The following is a 17484-nucleotide window of genomic DNA, read 5'->3' as shown; positions in this document are numbered from 1 at the left end:
AGCCTTGCTACGCATTGAAGTATATTTTTAGCGCTCCAAATATAGCATGAAAAGCTATATTTGGCACCCATGTTCTCCCATGATCTCCATAACTCCATACCTTTAGGAAGACTATATAAACCCCTCATGTAATAGGAATTAGTGTGCATGTTTTAGTTGTGTAAGTCTATAGTTTAGAGCAGAATATTGCATGTAATTTCTGGAGTTTGGAGAAGAAGAGGCGCTCGAAGTCCAAGGCGGAAGGAGTCATCCAAGGAAGAGAAGAGGGGCGAGGTTTCTGGTGAGAGTTGGTGGAGAGAAGAAATCTGGTGGACGGGAGAAGTTGGCGGAGAGACTTTGGTGGAGCGGCTTTTCCTTTTTTCGTATGCTAGGGTGGTGGATAGACACGGAGCGACAGATCAGGTAAGGAATACCAAATTGTAAATTGAAAACTTAATTTCATTAATTTCCAACCTTGGAATATATAGAGAGTGCATATTACATAGAGGTCCCTAAACTATTCTCTAATTACTTATTACCAAAATATTCTTGACACAATCTTGATTCTCAATAAATACTATAAAATCAATCTCCGTTCACATAACAGTTTTAAAGTCTGACTCCGCACTTAAATCTTTACCCTCTCTTATCTTAATTTTGCCTAATTTCAATTTTTCCTATCTCACACTGCATCGAGGTACTGTGCGGCGAATTAACTACATCAGTGGAAAATTACCTTCAACACTAGAATCTCGATTTTATATTTCTAGACATAGATCATGTAGATTCCTTTATGCAAAATTTTATCCTTAATTAACTATTTACCTTCCATGTTTTGATCTTTGTTCTTTTTCTCCTTTCTTTTCTATTTTATTTCCCTTTGTAAGTACCATCCGTTGTCACTGTAATCCTTATTTTTTGTTTTAATGAAATAATTAGTAGGTCACCGAACAATATATACACCTAACCTATGTCTGACATTCAATTTTTTTTTTTTTTTTTTTTTTTGTCACATTCAGAGAACCGTGTGCTCCCGTTATATGGAATCAAGGGATATCAGCATTGTTTAAAGGGGCATAAAGTACTATCCTTTAATCAACAAACTATTTCAATTTCCAAAATAACTAAGATATATGAGCAACAGGAAGAGTAAAAAAAAAAACATGTTTCTGTTGACCAAATTATACCAATCTACAAATTAAAACAAAAGAAAAAATTAACCACACCAACTAAACATCTTCCATCTCTACAACAATTGCACATGGAGAATCACTGTACTATTTGGAAAATACTCGGTTCATTTCCGGCCGCATAGCACTATTGCGCGCTGTCACGAGAGAGAATAGGAGGATCGGCATAGGGGCCATAAAGCCAGCCCTTGGCAATGTGGCCGTAAGATGCCTCGGTCAAGTGAATTCCATCCCAGTTCCAATGAGTTTTCGGGTCAGCACAAGAAGTGGCACCGGGATCACCGCATTTTGATGTCAGATTGAAGTTGTAGGAGCCCATTCCAGGCGCTCCGCAGCATGCTCTGGGTGTCTGCTTATAAAACCCTGTCATAATCAGAGTTATGTGCAAATTTTGATCAGCATATACATAAATGAGAAATGTATGACTTGCAAAAAGTAAAAAAAAAAAAATTGTAAGGTAGAAAAACTGGATGTTATTGAAAAATACAATGTGATCATTATAGATTTATAGTTGTAAAGCTACCTAAACAGATCTTTTGGTGTACCTATCTTTGGCATGTATGCAAGCCAATAATTTCAAAGAAGCCGTGTTGTAATACAACACTTCTATTAAGTTCCAGAAAATGAATTGCACTGTTTATTTATTACACTATAGCATGTCACAACAAAACCAGTGTATATAATTGGTGTCAAGCATTGAAAGTTTCTTTTGAAAGCAATGTTGAAAGCTAAGTTCAGAATCCCAAAATGAGGAAGCATACAACGCCTAATTTAATGGAAGTCTGGTCCTACTTGGGATAGTTAAAAGAAAAATTATGCATCCCCAATTTTCCCCCAAAATGAAAATGAGAAATTGGGAAAAAATAATTGGAAGAAATTAAGGTGTACGATGGATACTAACCAAATTTTTCTGGCTGAAGTATGAATTGTACAATGGGGGTGAAATAATCTGCATAGATAATTCTAACACCAGGATATTTGCTGCGTAGTTTGACAATGGCACGTTGAAGCATGGAATTGTGCACCCAAGCTAATGTATTGAAATTTTTCAAGCAACCACTTTGTGCACCATAGTTGGTAACTGGTTCGTTGTTAAATATTGTCAAGTACACTGGAAAGCAACCGATTGGTAACACACCTGGCACCACAAACTCAACTGCTCCCTCTGCAATTAATTTCTACATTTTATTCAGAAAATAGAGTTAGATACATGTGATATGATTTCATATGTGTACTTGGTATTTATAGTCTATGTAGAATATTCCTCATTAAAAGGAAAAAATAATGGAAACAGAGTCAAACCAACCAAAGGATCGATGATTTACATGTTATTTCTAATACCTTATTGGGATTGGGATAGAGCAATTTTACAAAAATTTCCATTGCGTAGAACATAGCAAAGTTTTTAGAATATACAGAATGGTCCCAACAAAAATGTACAGAAGAATATTATGAGATTTAAAAGGGTACCTCAATTGCTTTCATAATGGATTCGACTACAAAGGGGACAATTTCGTGCACTTCATGCATTTTTCTGAAAGAGAATATTGGAGCATTGTAGTCGTTCCCTCCAAACTCCCCAACTACAAACAGAGACCTTCTAAACAAATCTCTGCACTCTGCAACACCCCAAAAAATAAACCAATATTAATTTTCATATTCCTCAAGGGGCTTAGTTCAAAAGTTGTTGGTATAAAATGTTAACTATCGTTCAGAAAATTTTGTCTATCCCTTGTTCAGAGATCACCCTTTTGCTTTCAATTTTTTTGCAGAATTACTTGTTAGATGTACATGATTCAATTTTTTTGAAGTGAAAAAAAAAGGCGAAATCCGTACTGAACAAAATTTGGATTATTTTTTTTATTCGGACAAGCGAAATCATTAATTATTCTAAAACGATTAACGATTACTATTGTCTGTTTACCTTGAGGTGAGCTGCAAATGGAAGGCTTCATCTCTTCAAACCATTTGAGTTGTGTGTGTAGAGAGCCAGAATTCCATATATTTTTTCCTAAGCCTCTTCCCTCAAAGAAACTTATGTCTAGTGCAGTTGCACCGGTGATTGCAAAATTGGCACCACGATGAAATGTCGCATTTTTTGCTTTAGATGGTGGAAGTAATGGTAGCCCCAGTTCCTGAGCTGTTATTATGTTTTAAAGATCGAGAAACTATATAAGAAATATGAAAGATAACAATAAACTCATCAAGTAAATAACTCTATAATTATGTCATTCACATAGGCCCGTTGGAAATTTTTATTTGCAAATAAGAGAATTGGATGATCATATACCATTGACTTATTACCAAATGATATTATACAAAGATGATCATGGAAAATTAAGGAGATATATGCATAAGAACAAAATCACTTCCTCAAATTTGTGTATATAATTGAACTAAGATAATGTTTATTTTTGTTTTGAGAACTAAGATAATTAAACAATTGTGTGCGAGTTAATTGCATGTATTCTCATCATTTTAATTCCTTTCTCCATGCATGAATTTGCACCTTGGAAAACTGTTATATATATGTTTTGTCAAAATTAAAATGCTTGATGATGTTTATGAGACTGTGACCAGATTATCATAGCAAACAGTGAAACTAAAAAAAAAGTCAAAATAAGTATTGATATCTATACCTATAAAGTCGATAACTAAACGGCCATCGGAACAGCGGCCTGTCGGGTAACCAAAGAAATTCATGCCGTAAGGCAACCTTGCGGTTGCCAGATATGCCGGAATTCCATCAACACAGAGATTGCCGGCATCTACAAGCGAGTCGCCAAAGTTGAATATGGCTGCATATTGTTTAGCCGAGACAAGAGGGTTGATATATACAGAGGAGATAAGGAGAAGAGAGAGGAAGGTGGGAAGTTTATTCATGGTTAGAGGTGATGGAAGAGAGGAGAAAGGGGACAGAGAAGAATTAGCTAGGAAGATGTGTGTTGAATACTTGTTATATATGTATCTAATATATTGATTTGCTAGCTAGGAGTGTAATGGAGCAATAATGCTAATTTTCATACTTCCAGTTGGTTTTTCCAAATTTTATTAGAGCACGGTCATAGACAGATTTCCATTTTTTCGTTAAAAAAATTAAGAAAAAGAAAAGTCTTCTTGAATTTGATTTGATTTTTTTATAGAAATAAACAAACTCCATTTTCAATAAAACTGGAGATGTCCGGTACTAGACATTTAAGCGTTTTGTTAAGATAAGTATGTAGGTAATGGAAGATTAGGTTGATCTTTGTTATTGTAAAAAATGGAGTGGAAGATTATTTGATAATTATATGCAGTGGTTGAGCTTAGTTATGTTCTTACGTGCAAAAGGCGACTTTGAATGAGTCGTGCCTTTAGATTTGAAAATTGAAATGAAGAAATTAATACCACTTATAAATTTATAATCCCTATTTTAATACAGAGTAATTAATATGGCTTATCCAACAACCAATTGAATTGAGGCAAAGAGACAACCATGCCTTAATTGCTTGGAAATGCGACTATGAACATTAATTAATCAACCCGTATTTTCTTATATATTTCGAAGGGAGATTTCAACGAGAGAGTACTTACCTAACACATGGCAACCCAATTATTTTTACTTATGAACATTTATTTACTTTCCACTTGTGTTACTTAATTAATTCCAGAGGAGCTTCAAATGTTAATTATTTTTCCACCCCATAATTCTTCACTTATTAAAAACAAAAATCATTACTTGAATAAAATTTAGTATTTAATTTGACGAGTATGCACCTAATTTCGTCTATCTAAACAAAAAAAAAAGACTGATAAATATGATTTATATTTTTTTCACATACTTATTTGGTTGTTGTCAGGAATTTTCTAATTATCCATCAATGTCGAAACTATCATCCATTAAATTATATGCATTATTTGATGCTTATAAAAATGAACGAATGTGCCATTATTTGTGTATCTTGTGCCGTGATCATTCGCATGCCATGATCATCTTTTGAAACTTTGGCACGGCACGACACATAGTTACATGAGTCATGTGTAATTAGAACCATTAGATATTGATTAAATGGTGAATCTTGAATAAACTAACTTAAATTATGATTAAATAGTCACGCTAGTTACGCGAGACACGTTTAGGCACGGCAGGTTTGGGCACGATTTGATTCACGTGGTGTGACCATCTGCGTGCCGTGACCACCCTTGATATTTTAGTCATGGCATATGAAAAAATAATTTGGTCACGACACAACACAGCACAAAACCAAAGTCACAATGTGTTAGTTATAGCATGTTTTTTCCACTCTAGAATCAATATTTAATTTAGTAATAAAGACATTGTTCTCCATATAAAAGGTCATAGATTCGAAATCTAAATGAGAGATTCCTTGTGGGTATTAAAATAATTGAGTAACTAAATCTCCAACTTCACTCGATATGGAAAAAAAAAAAAAAAAAAAAAAAACGGTGACATGCATGAATTTAACTTGAATCCCCTTATAAGTAACTAATCAACTTTTTTTCCTTTTACCAACCCTTGACTAAATGTTTAATTTGTGATGGTCATTTTTCACCTAGAGTTTTGTTTAGTTTCAATCAATCAATGAGAATTGTTGAAGTACAGCAAACCTTTGATGAGAATAAACCTCATTTTTAATTAACTCTTGAATTTAAAATACTAATTTTTATTTCTAAAAGTGATTTCGTACTGACAATAAATTTTATTTTAACAGTAATTTTATGAACGTTTGGTGAAATAACAAAAATGGTATGCTAATTGAAATTAACAAAACTCAGATTGAGAATGATTTTTGCAAACTGAAGAATAATTAAGTTATCTCGAATTACAATTTTGAACCGTGAGCATCATAATTCAATTTTTTTTACAGAGTTACATTTTCCCCAAATGAGACAAAAATTGATTTGTACCATCATATTGATGCTTATAGTACAAGTCAACTCTCGGAAACATCATATTGACGTGGTACAAGTCGTCGCCACATGTACGGATTAAAAATTAATCTGATATTAAGAAATTTTATAATATGTAGTCTCTTTTAGCGTTATTTATTTTTATACTGCCAGAGTGCCAGTTGGTCGTTGGGGCATGTTAATAGGACATCTCCAGTAGCACAGGAATGGTGAAGATTTCAACAATTCTACACGAGATTACCAAAAAAACCAGAAAACCTTCCAATTTTTTAGGCTTGTTCTTGTACAGTTGATTGATTAATGATTACCATAATAAGTTGGTCACTTCAAGACATCAGTTGTGCACAGAATGACAAATGTATTTGGCGCTTTGCTTTTTTGTGTTTTGTTATGCTTGATTGCAACTTATCAACTGATCAACATTTCTTTTTAGAAGTGTAAATGTCGTTCGAGTTTTGGGTTTTACAAGATTAAATATGATATTATGATATTTAGAGAGAAAATAAATAATTTCTGTGCCGTTTTCGAAGTTCATATAATCGATCAGAACCGCTCAATACGATCTCTATATTAAATGTGCTTATAGATCAAATTTTATATTTTGTGAATATTTTTTACAACTTTTAGATAGATACCAAAATGCTACTTTTTTATGGTCTAGACTTTTCTAAAAAAACATCGATTTTGTATTTATCTAAAAAAATTATAAATATGTAAAATTTAATCTCCAAGCTATCAAGCACATTTTAATATAAAAATAATATTGAGCAGTACGGATCACGAATCAACTATTTAAACTTTAAAAACTAAAATAAGAACGCAAATCACAAGAGAATTCATGCTTTAAATTATAAAGCACATTAGTCCACGTTGCAAAACACTTAATTAATAAGGCAGTACGAATTTCAAATTGCTTTTTATCATGAATCTCTAAAATTTGAGAGCATAAACATGTTGGACCATGTAAAATTAAAATTTGTAGACAAGAAACAGACAGCTGCTACATGTAGCAAGAGCAATTAATTAATTAATTAATATTAAGAAGTAGACGATCGACTAATTATCTGCATAGACTTGGTGAATTCTTTGCAATTAATAGCAGAAGCCGAACAAGACCAAGTCACCTTGAATCCTTCACCATGACCCGCGTGTAGACAAAGACACCTCTGGGGACTGGGGACTGGGGGGCCGGGGGGGTGGAATTCACATCCCCTCCAATAACTGATAAGGGAATCTTTTACCATTACTAGATCTGGACCATTTTTTTTAACTTGGCACGAATCTCAAAGCCCAAAAATACTGCCCCTGCCCCTATAGTGATCTGAATCTCAAACTGTAAAATCAGAGTAATCATCTGCAATACCTAAGAGGATACGAACTCATAGGGGGGTAAGTCCAGACTCCATATTCTCCAAGGTAAGTTTAGATCCGGACCGTCCGATCAAAATTTAAGTTAATCTGATCTGAGATAAAATATACATAGTTGTTTACTATTTGTGCTTGTGCCAAAATAGATATGATGATTTAGATCTAGATTCTAGACTCAAAATTTGAGTCGGTAGGTCAATGGACCTCACAATTGTGCTACAATTCGGATCCACTAAAATAATTTAAATTTTGAATTAGAATCTATAAAAATAATAAAGAGGTTTGGTGAATTTTTAACTTGAACCGGATTGATCTGAAATCTGATCAGACGGCCCAGAAACAAACTCAAAATTTGAGTTACTTTAATATCCAGACCCTAACTATGAAGTTGGGAATTATTTTTAAATGAAATAAGTAATTTTTTTGGTACCTATGAAACTGTTAATATTTATTTGTAATATCGAAAATTTTATAAAAATTGATAACTCTTTTCGCAAAATGTCTTACTTATGTCAAGACTAAAGCGCATATGGTAGCGTGCTCATAATAATAATAATAATAATAATAATAATAATAATAACGAACACTCTAGTCCTAATACGTATTTATTGTTGGCAGGGATAGTCATATTTTCGAATTATGAAACTTAAATACATATAAAAGTCAATCATATAAAAATTTTATATAGAGAATGAGAATTAATTTTATAGTATTATAGTATTTTACTCTAAATTATATTGAAAATATTATATAAATTACCAAAAAATTAAAAAAATGAGAACCCATTGACCACATAATTGTTACTTGAATTCACCTATGACCGATCATATAGAGTTGTGATACTATCCATAATCCATAGTTCCATACTACCAGAAAAGATTGTACTTATTTCAGTTTTCAAAAGAAGAAAATGATCAAGTATGATATTATTTTTGTTAATTGGCTTTCTTTTAAACTTAAATGTAATTTTAGTGCCAACTGATGTTACAGCAAAGATGGAATATCAATCGGTATCAATTTTGAATTATTTAATAAAAAAATAAAATTTACATCAAATATGATATTTTTTTTATCTGATATATGAGCACATTTCAAGTGTTAAATTATAAAATTATAAATATTTCTTTATAATTATAAAAATTATAATTATTTAATTAATTTATTATAAACACCTTGGACGGAGCAAGGACTAATCTAACATTAGCAGGGACATCTCCAGTTTCCATACAAATTGTGAGAAGAGCTGAGATGTGTGCTGGACAACTATATATCACATTCATGGCATCACTCATATTGGTTTATTAAATAATATATTAAGACAGCAGTTGAAATAATTAGAAAGTACAAACTAATAGTATGATAATGATAACCTCTTTTGAATAATTCAACATTGTCATAACCATCACATATTTAACATATTTTAGAACAATATATATATTAGGAGTACAACTAGGGTGCTCTTAAGCTCACCAAAGTGTTTGGTGAGCTTGACTCTAAAATCCATCAAATCGATTTCAAATGACGAATCTGAACCGTTGAAACCCGTCTACCTTACGTGTGATGCGTCTACATGTGAAATTTTTAAACATTCAAATTAATTTAGTATAAAGTCAAGCGGTCAAAAAACGTTAAAAAAATGAATGCACTAAAATTAATTTATTAACCTTCTAATTTTGACCAATTTACTTTATACTAAACTAATTTGAATGTTTAAAAATTTCACATGTAGACGCATCACACGTAAGGTAGGCGGGTTTCAACGGTTCGGATTCGTCATTTGAAATCGATTTGATGGATTTTAGAGTCAAGCTCACCAAACACTTTGGTGAGCTTAAGAGCACCCTAGTTCTACTCATATATTAGTATATATTATTTGCATCAACAACTTGTTAGATTGATACATTTTCCAAGCTTTTCCTTAACTTCAAAAATATTAGTTTTGCCAAGCTGTCTATACGGATGATAGATAGAGGTAATTATGAATTAGTTCGAGCTTGTGTAACAAATTGAAAAGATGCAATTTGCTTTCTAAAATACTTAAATTTGGTTCAATTAAAATTAAACCAAACCAAAGGAAAAAATAATAATATAAAAAATGTGAAAATTCAGGGCTATTTGAACTTCCGAAATTTTAGTTTATACCATATTCCAAAAAAAAAAAAAAACCAAAAAACCGCATTTTCTATGGAATTCCGAAAATACTAGGGCCGTCAATTTAATTTGGATTCTCATTCTTGGAGAGTGGCAGATTGAATTAGAAGCCCCCCAAAAACTAAAGAATTCAATGTAATATACTAATATTTAGGTTTTTGAAGAGTCTCCAATTCAATGTGCCCCTCTCCCCTCAAATTAAGAATAGAACTGCAAATTGAATTGGAAGCCGAGTTATTTTTTGAATTCCCCAATTTCATAGGTGTTTTGGTTTATTTTTTCTTTTTCTTTTTGAAATGGTATTAATAAAAATTTCGGTTTGAACTTGGAAGTATATACAATATCTTAAGCAGCTAGAAATGGATACCTAGTGGAATATCTAGCCACCAAAAAGACAGATACAAATTGCAAATTGCTAAAATGTGGTGCACACCACAAAGCTATCATAATTGCTATACTGGTCATAAATAAGACATGTCAAAGTATGAATAGTTTCAATAAAAAAAAAAACTGGAACTTCATGACCTTTAAAGAAATCAACAATTTGAAATAATATATGGCCTATATGGTAATAAAATAAATATTTTAATGAAATAAATAACACGATCCAGAGCATTTTCTCACATGACTATGGTACTTATTGGTTGTTCTAATTATTACTATTATTATTATTATTATTATTATTATTATTATTATTATTTTGATGCCTGTTGGTGGGTTTGTCAACCCGTTGACAGAGGTGCCTCTGATTGAGATTAAGGTATGTACCCCTTAATTTATGGATATATACCCTAAATACTTTGTTGAGAAAGTTGGAGAAAGACAGAGGAACAAAATAAAGTACAAATTAATGTAGTTGTATTGGATTGTATTGAATTGTTCTTTAATCTTTATTATAGAATGAATAAATGTACAGAAATATAAAAAAATTAGGTAAGCTATTCCTATCTGATTCTGGTGTCACTCACCGGTGTTCCTATTAGATTGGATATGATGGGAAGCCAAAACTTGACATATCGAAATCGAACAGTTTAAATTAGTTAGTTGTATTTGTATTTGTATAGTATACTTGTACAGAGACATGGGAAGCCAACTGCATTTTATCATCCACCACCTGACCACCACCAGACACCAGTCAATCAATCCGACATGATCCAACTTGATTGGACAGTTGGTGTCCTCGATCTCCAGTAATATAAATTCTATCCAATCAATCATTATAAATATAGTTTTCATTTTTATCTTATAAAAAATATTTGCTATAAATTAATGGACTGTCTAAGCCATTTTCTTCCAATGAAACCTCCCAATTGGGCCTAGATATTATCGTCCAAATGGGCTTAGCTCTTACTCTTACTCTTACTCTTAGACAAATTCCCAAACGACCAAACATCAAGGCATTAGCTGCTCAGGAATTGGGTCATAAAACTAATTGCAGTTTGGGCCACATAGATTCATTATTATTTGAACATAGTTGTTTCTGCCTCATAGTCATTTAATTAAGTTCATATACGCAAAGCACAATTTTTATTTCACATTGTCCATACATAAAAACAGAAATCAATTTAAAATATTTCATAATATCATAAATGCACAATATAAAACAATTTTAACATCATCATTTATTAATACACAATCTTACAAGAGGAACAATAATTAGGGTTTCTTTAAGAAATCACACGTCTATTTCTTCAAATAGCACCTTAAAATGAATTGATTATTGGATTAAATAAAAAAAAACCTAATTATTTCAAACCCTAAAATCACAATGCAAACCAAACTCATCATTTCTAATTTGCACAATTGCTTATTTGCTTAAGTTAAATGCAAATGAAATATACACAACCAAAGACTTGCATTGCATAGTAGCTTGTAACTAGTTATGCATGTAAGTCACCTAATTAACCTAAAATTGCAGGGCTACAATAGGGACCTTTGAGCCAGCCATCAGCGATTGATCGATAAGCAGCCTCGGTCAAGTGAATTCCATCCCAAATCAAGTAATTGCTGGGATCCGGGCATGGGCTCGAGCCAGACATGCCGCATCTCGCGTTGTTGTTGTAGTTGTACTGACCCTGACCGCTAGCCCCGCAACAAACTTTCAAACCATATTTTAGTCCTGTAATAACATTTTTTTGCAGGTAAAATCAGATTATAATCTTTTTTTTAGGTTAAATCAAGTATATATTGCAAGGACTAAATAAAGAGACAGAAAGAAATAAAATAAATGAAGGTACTTCATACAAAAAACTATTATGGAATTAAAAAAAAATCAAATAATGCTGGTACTACTGAAAAAAAAAGTAATCTGAGATATTTTGTCTTTATATAAGTGCATGTGAATCTGACAAAAAAGGAGCTTTTTGTGCGAAAACGACAAGAAAAATAGTTGGGGTATAGGCGTGTGTGTATATATATATATATATAGGAGTTTTTTTTTTTTTTTTGAGGTGAATATATATAGGAGTTGGCTACAAGAAAAATAGTTGGGGTATAGGCGTGTGTGTATATATATATACAGGAGTTGGCTACTCTATCTACATAAGCAAATGAGAGTATATATTTATAAGTCATTGTTTTATTTTCAAAATTCAAAAAGTACATCTGAACTATTAAATGTGATCTCTATATTGAAATGTGTTTGGAGACCAAATTTTACATTTTTCTGAATTTTTTACTTTTATTATGCCACTTTGAAAATCGCTGATCCAATAGTGGCTTAACAAAGCAGTAAAATCAGAAGCCACCATTGGATCAGCAATTTTCAAAATAACTTAATAAATAGTAAAAAAATTTAGAAAAATGTAAAATTTGGTCTCCAAACATATTTCAATATAGAGATACATCTAACGGTTTAGATCGGCTTTTTGGATTTTGAAAACGAAAAAATGACTTATAAGCATATAACCTCGTATGCTTATGTAAGTAGAGTAGTCAACTTATATATATATATATATACATAGCGAGTACGGCTAACGCGCTTCCTCTAGCATATGGGCCGAAATGCTTCCGGTGAAAAGTTGAAATTTTAAAATCCAAAAAGTCGATCTGAACCGTTCATCTTCTTCTCCATATTAATATCTGCTTGGAGACCAAATTTTACATTTTTCTGAATTTTTTTACTATTTATTAAGTCACTTTGAAAATTGCTGATCCAACGGTGGCTTACCAAACAGTAAAAATCAGAAGCTACCGTTGGATCAGCGATTTTCAAAATGGCTTAATAAATAGTAAAAAATTTTAGAAAAATGTAAAATTTGGTCTCCAAGCAGATATTAATATGGAGAAGAAGATGAACGGTTCAGATCGACTTTTTGGATTTTGTAATTTCAACTTTTCACCGGAAGCATTTCGGCCCATATGTTAGAGGAAGCGCGTTAGCCATACTCTATACATAGCCGTATAGACAAATGCTCACGATATCAATTTTTTTGTTGTCACCTCCCCATGCTTTATAGCTGTCTAATTATGTAGCACCGCGAGATGCATGTACTCATGTACTTCAGTCACATGCAATAATATTTTTCGGTGAATATTAATACTACTAGACAAAAAAAAAAAAAATTAAGAACAATTTTTTTCATGATAAAAAAGTACTTATAATTTTGGTTATAAAATAATTTATTTTGTTGGATCACAGGCATTTGATTATCAACTAATGGATACCCCATGACCCCATCCCATCAACTGGGTGGTGTTACTGTTATGTGCAATTTAATTGATTCCTACTTTATTGTCTGGCCTCTTTCAGTATTTATTGCCATTGGGCTACTTGAAGACTCAAGTACAGGTTGACACTTAATTACTGCCGAATAGGCAAATCCCCTGTTCTCGTAGTACCAAATTTTAGAGATAATTAATGAGATTGGCACATTAGTTCATCTACTAGTGCACCTACATTTTGTAATTTATTTTATGAATTCGGGACATCACTTTCGCTGGAATAGTTAAAGTTGTTATATATGCCTAGCAATCAAGGAACTAGTTAAAGTGCTGGTCGAGTGGTAGCTTTTTTCCTTTTTGGTTTAACAACTTTTCTAAATTAGAATTCTCTACGGAACGGAATATCATTTGCAGCACCTGCCACTGGTTGTCAATCCAAATCCACTATATAAATTCTTTAGCATTAAAACATCATTAGCTAGCCAGCTAAATCCTATTCATTTTGAAGTGTGTAAAGCTTTTATGCAATGATTGATTGATTAATTAGTATCATTGATTTAAAAGTTACAATAATTTTATCATTTTATATAAAAGAAAGTACATGAATTTCTTTATTGAATTGAGTATAAGTATAAATACGAAAGTTGTAGAAATTTTTGTTTGTTTATATTTGTACTATATTAATTGGTTTACTAATGCTCTGTTTTTTTTTATTTCTTTAAAATAAACAAAAGCCATGGGAGAAGGTTAGAGAGGGGAACACAATGATTTTTTAAGGGAACAATTTTGGCAAAGAATAAGACTTGAAGTGTCATTTACATGTCTCTATCTAACTACATTTTTGTGGGACCCAGCTGATTGACAAATTTGACATTATAAGAAAACTTGTGCACGTTGCATTTGTATTGATGATTGAGATAAAATATAGTAGATTTCTTTTGCTTATTTTATGGTGTTTATAGTGCGATTTGTAAATGTTAGAAACTTCTTATATTGTTATTCAAATAGAATATACAATGAAATATTATTACTTGTCAAAAAAAAATATTATTGTAGAGAATAACATCGATCTAAATCAATTGACTAAGATTATTATTTTCATATGAACTATTTATGTTCAAATTTAATTACATGATTCATCTACATACATGATATGTGAATAACATTAATCATGTTTAATTTATAATATAAGATTTTAAATTTGAGCTTTATTATAACATTTTGTTAAAATAAGCATTATTGTCAAGTGGTACTATTTTTATATTGGTACTATTATGACAATTTGCTCATCATGCATGTGGATAAACACAAGTAATTGCCAATTTGCTCTAGAAACAGCTACACCTAACCAGTCAACGCCTAAACCAGTGTCCAATTGCATGATGAGTGATGACACTCAGACCCTTGTCCCAGAAAATCATTTACTTGTGGAATTCAACTTCCCCAATTTCAATTTTCATTGACTGTTATATTTGAAAAAAAAAATGTAGTATCTTTATATGGGGTTCTGACTTCTGAGGCAAAAACATCAAGAATAAATGCGGTAAGAAAGAAACGAACAGGTTAAAAAAGAACTGACCAAAGCTCTGAGGGGACTGAACCATCTGCTGGACCTGATTGTAGAAATCGGCGTACATGATCCGGGCGCCGGGGTACTTGGTGCGGAGCGCCGATATCTTTTGTGTGAGCAGCGAGTTGTGGTATGCAGAGAGGCTGTTGAAGTTCTTCAGGCAGCCGTTCTGGTCGTAGTTGCCGGTATTCGAGCTCTGGAACAGGGTTAGGTACAGAGGAAAGCACCCGATTGGTAGCACACCCGGCACCACTATATCGACCGCACCCAATGCTATCAATTTCTGTTAACACAAATATATATTTATTCTTTGAATTATTAATCCTATTTACTTTATTTTATTTTCTCTAACAATCACCCTTTTTGTTTGATCAAGCAAATTAAAGGCAATTGCAAGCTCACGTCAGATTGTTAGTTCACCAGTGGGTTTGGTAACAATAGTATGTTTGGTGTGTTTTTGATTGCTAATGCTAATAGGCAAGTAGTATTATTAGAGCTACTTTTGTAATGGATTTGTTCTTGTCATACTATTTTATTTTAATTGGCAAGAAATTACTTTCTAAAGAAACAGAGAATTTGAATAGCTGAGTCTGAGTGCACAAATTACTACATTAAACAGAGCTATGTAAGATCAAACATTTACTTCTGTCAGTGGGTCCCATAACACAAAAGGGAACTCCTTACTGGCCAAGGACCACAGTAATAAGTAATTTTTGTCAGATTCACTGATAGTGATAGATCTATGTATGTACTATCAGGGGCGGATCCAGAGTAGACCGGGGGGCAGCTGCCTCCCCTGGATTTTGAGTTTTAGTGGTGATATATTGGTATCTATCGACTTTATTTCTCTCTGAAAAAAATTTTGTCCCTCTCTGGATGTTTGATTTGTAATTCGGATTAAAATTATTGTTAAAATCCAAATAAATTTCTTGAATTATGATTAGTAATTAGAATTATAAGTTAAAGGATCAAAAATTAAAAGTCAAAACATTATTTTTTTATCGAGTACCTAATTAGTTAATGAATTTAAATTCGATAAACTATTTAAATCCGATTCGATATTTTTTTGCCGTAGGGTTAGACTTAGACTTAGATCAAATGCAAATCAGATCTTGACATACCTCAATACCGTCAGATATTTTCTGGATAACGTTGGGCACATAAGTGCTGACAGTATCTGTGCTGGAGCCAGAGAACAAAGGGGCATTATAGTCATTTCCTCCAAACTCTCCCATGATGATGAGTGACTTGCTAAGGTAAGACTTGCAATCTGTGCATATATGATATATACCAACCAAAATTAATTTCCATTAGATATGTTTCTGAGGCAAGTCATGATGTATGTACCAACCTCAAATTTTCCAAATTTTTCAAAAGGAGAGAAATAATTAATAAAGATATTTTCTCAAATATTGCACTGCATACCGCTAGCACAAACCGAAGGCAAGATCTGTTGGAACCATTGAATTTGTGTGTCCAAGGGGCCGTTGTTCCATATCTTGTCACTCAAACCTATCGATTGGAAGAAATCGGCATTGAGAGTGGTGGCACCGATAATCGCCATGTTAGCGCCTTTCTGGAAGCTGGTGCCGCTCGATTTTGACGGTGGAAGCAGTGGCAAGCCAAAATATTCAGCTGCATGAAATTAGTCATAAATTAAAATTCATTATGGACATAATTAAGTAAATTGTTACTGTACATGAACACAAATATTTTGTGAAATGTGTTTAATTAATAACACGTGACAACTTGTATCTAATAAAAGGATTGAAATATATGCCAGAGGTACAAGGGCATTCATGTCTCACCAACAAAAAACTATATACATATTGATTATGTACCAGTATAATATTCTATACTAAGGTCCCACAGAAGCCCGTGAAAAAGAAAAGGTACACCACACCACACCACCCCACCCCACCATGTAAAATTTAAATGCACCAAAATTTTTTATGGTAGTTTAGATATTAAGTACAACCTAAACAATGTAGTTATTATTTATATATTATGTGGTCATTATGTATATGTAAGCAAATTAGAAGATGATTAATTAATTTATTTGATGACAAGTTTATACCCATGTGATCAATGATGACCCGTCCGTCACTGCACCTTCCAGTCGGCTTGCCAAAGAAGGTTTCGCCATAAGGAGGCTGGCCGGTAGTTAACCAGGAGGGGCACCCGCCACCGCCAGTGCACATGTTACCGGTGTCAGATATTGAGTCGCCAAAGCTAAATATGGCATTGTAATTTTTCTGTGAGTGAGACAGAGAGAAAAGAGAGCAAATAAGCAAAATCAAGAAAGAGAGCTCCATTTCAGAAAGAGACTGAAAGGGAGAGGTAGAGATGGTTTGATGGAGAGAGAAGCAGGGCAAATGCTCTGGATTTATAGTGTCAGTGCACGGTCTGTTAAGGGGTCATTTGTTTTTATCTCTTTTGATTCTCTCCTCTTTTAATTTGTCACCTTCATCTTTATTCACATTCCTTTACTTTTTCTTTATTAATCATTTATACATTTTCATTTTTTTTTATTCTTTCTGTATGTTACATATCTTACGCGTAGATGGTTTGAATTGTTTAATTAGCGCTTCTATCATTGATGATTGATTCCTTATTTCTTTTGGGATTTTTTACGTGCATACCCTTTAGCCT

At 32.6% G+C, this 17484-nt stretch overlaps 2 protein-coding genes across 2 annotated transcripts; both read right to left on the bottom strand.

Annotated features, from left to right (window-relative positions):
- Positions 1-1069: 1069 nt before the first annotated feature.
- On the bottom strand, positions 1070-4179 carry LOC144567924 (GDSL esterase/lipase At5g45910-like). Its single transcript, XM_078318121.1, has 5 exons — positions 3809-4179; positions 3094-3309; positions 2640-2788; positions 2071-2347; positions 1070-1532 (listed from the first exon to the last, which is right to left on the bottom strand). The coding sequence occupies exons 1-5, from the start codon at positions 4050-4052 to the stop codon at positions 1297-1299; spliced, it is 1122 nt and encodes a 373-aa protein (XP_078174247.1). The 5' UTR covers positions 4053-4179; the 3' UTR covers positions 1070-1296.
- A 7021-nt stretch (positions 4180-11200) lies between these two features.
- On the bottom strand, positions 11201-17275 carry LOC144568284 (GDSL esterase/lipase At5g45910-like). The gene is made up of 5 exons (XM_078318578.1): positions 16910-17275; positions 16258-16467; positions 15954-16102; positions 14842-15115; positions 11201-11718 (listed from the first exon to the last, which is right to left on the bottom strand). Exons 1-5 carry the CDS (start codon positions 17145-17147, stop codon positions 11501-11503), a joined length of 1089 nt encoding a protein of 362 aa, XP_078174704.1. The 5' UTR covers positions 17148-17275; the 3' UTR covers positions 11201-11500.
- Positions 17276-17484: the final 209 nt, after the last annotated feature.

The sequence above is a fragment of the Carex rostrata genome, chromosome 17 (genome assembly GCF_964058835.1).
Source record: "Carex rostrata chromosome 17, lpCarRost1.2, whole genome shotgun sequence".
NCBI classification, from domain to species: Eukaryota; Viridiplantae; Streptophyta; class Magnoliopsida; order Poales; family Cyperaceae; genus Carex; species Carex rostrata.
This window is presented reverse-complemented; position numbering and strand designations above follow the sequence as displayed.

Coding starts and splice junctions, on each gene's coding strand:
- LOC144568284 (XM_078318578.1), bottom strand. CDS start 17,147: ATGGAGCTCTCTTTCTTGATTTTGCTTATTTGCTCTCTTTTCTCTCTG. Junction 16,103..16,257: donor GCCTTCGGTTTGTGCTAGCG/GTATGCAGTGCA, acceptor ATATATGCACAG/ATTGCAAGTCTTACCTTAGC. Junction 15,116..15,953: donor AAATATCTGACGGTATTGAG/GTATGTCAAGAT, acceptor TTGTGTTAACAG/AAATTGATAGCATTGGGTGC.
- LOC144567924 (XM_078318121.1), bottom strand. CDS start 4,052: ATGAATAAACTTCCCACCTTCCTCTCTCTTCTCCTTATCTCCTCTGTA. Junction 2,789..3,093: donor CATTTGCAGCTCACCTCAAG/GTAAACAGACAA, acceptor GGGGTGTTGCAG/AGTGCAGAGATTTGTTTAGA. Junction 1,533..2,070: donor ACTTCAGCCAGAAAAATTTG/GTTAGTATCCAT, acceptor TGATTATGACAG/GGTTTTATAAGCAGACACCC.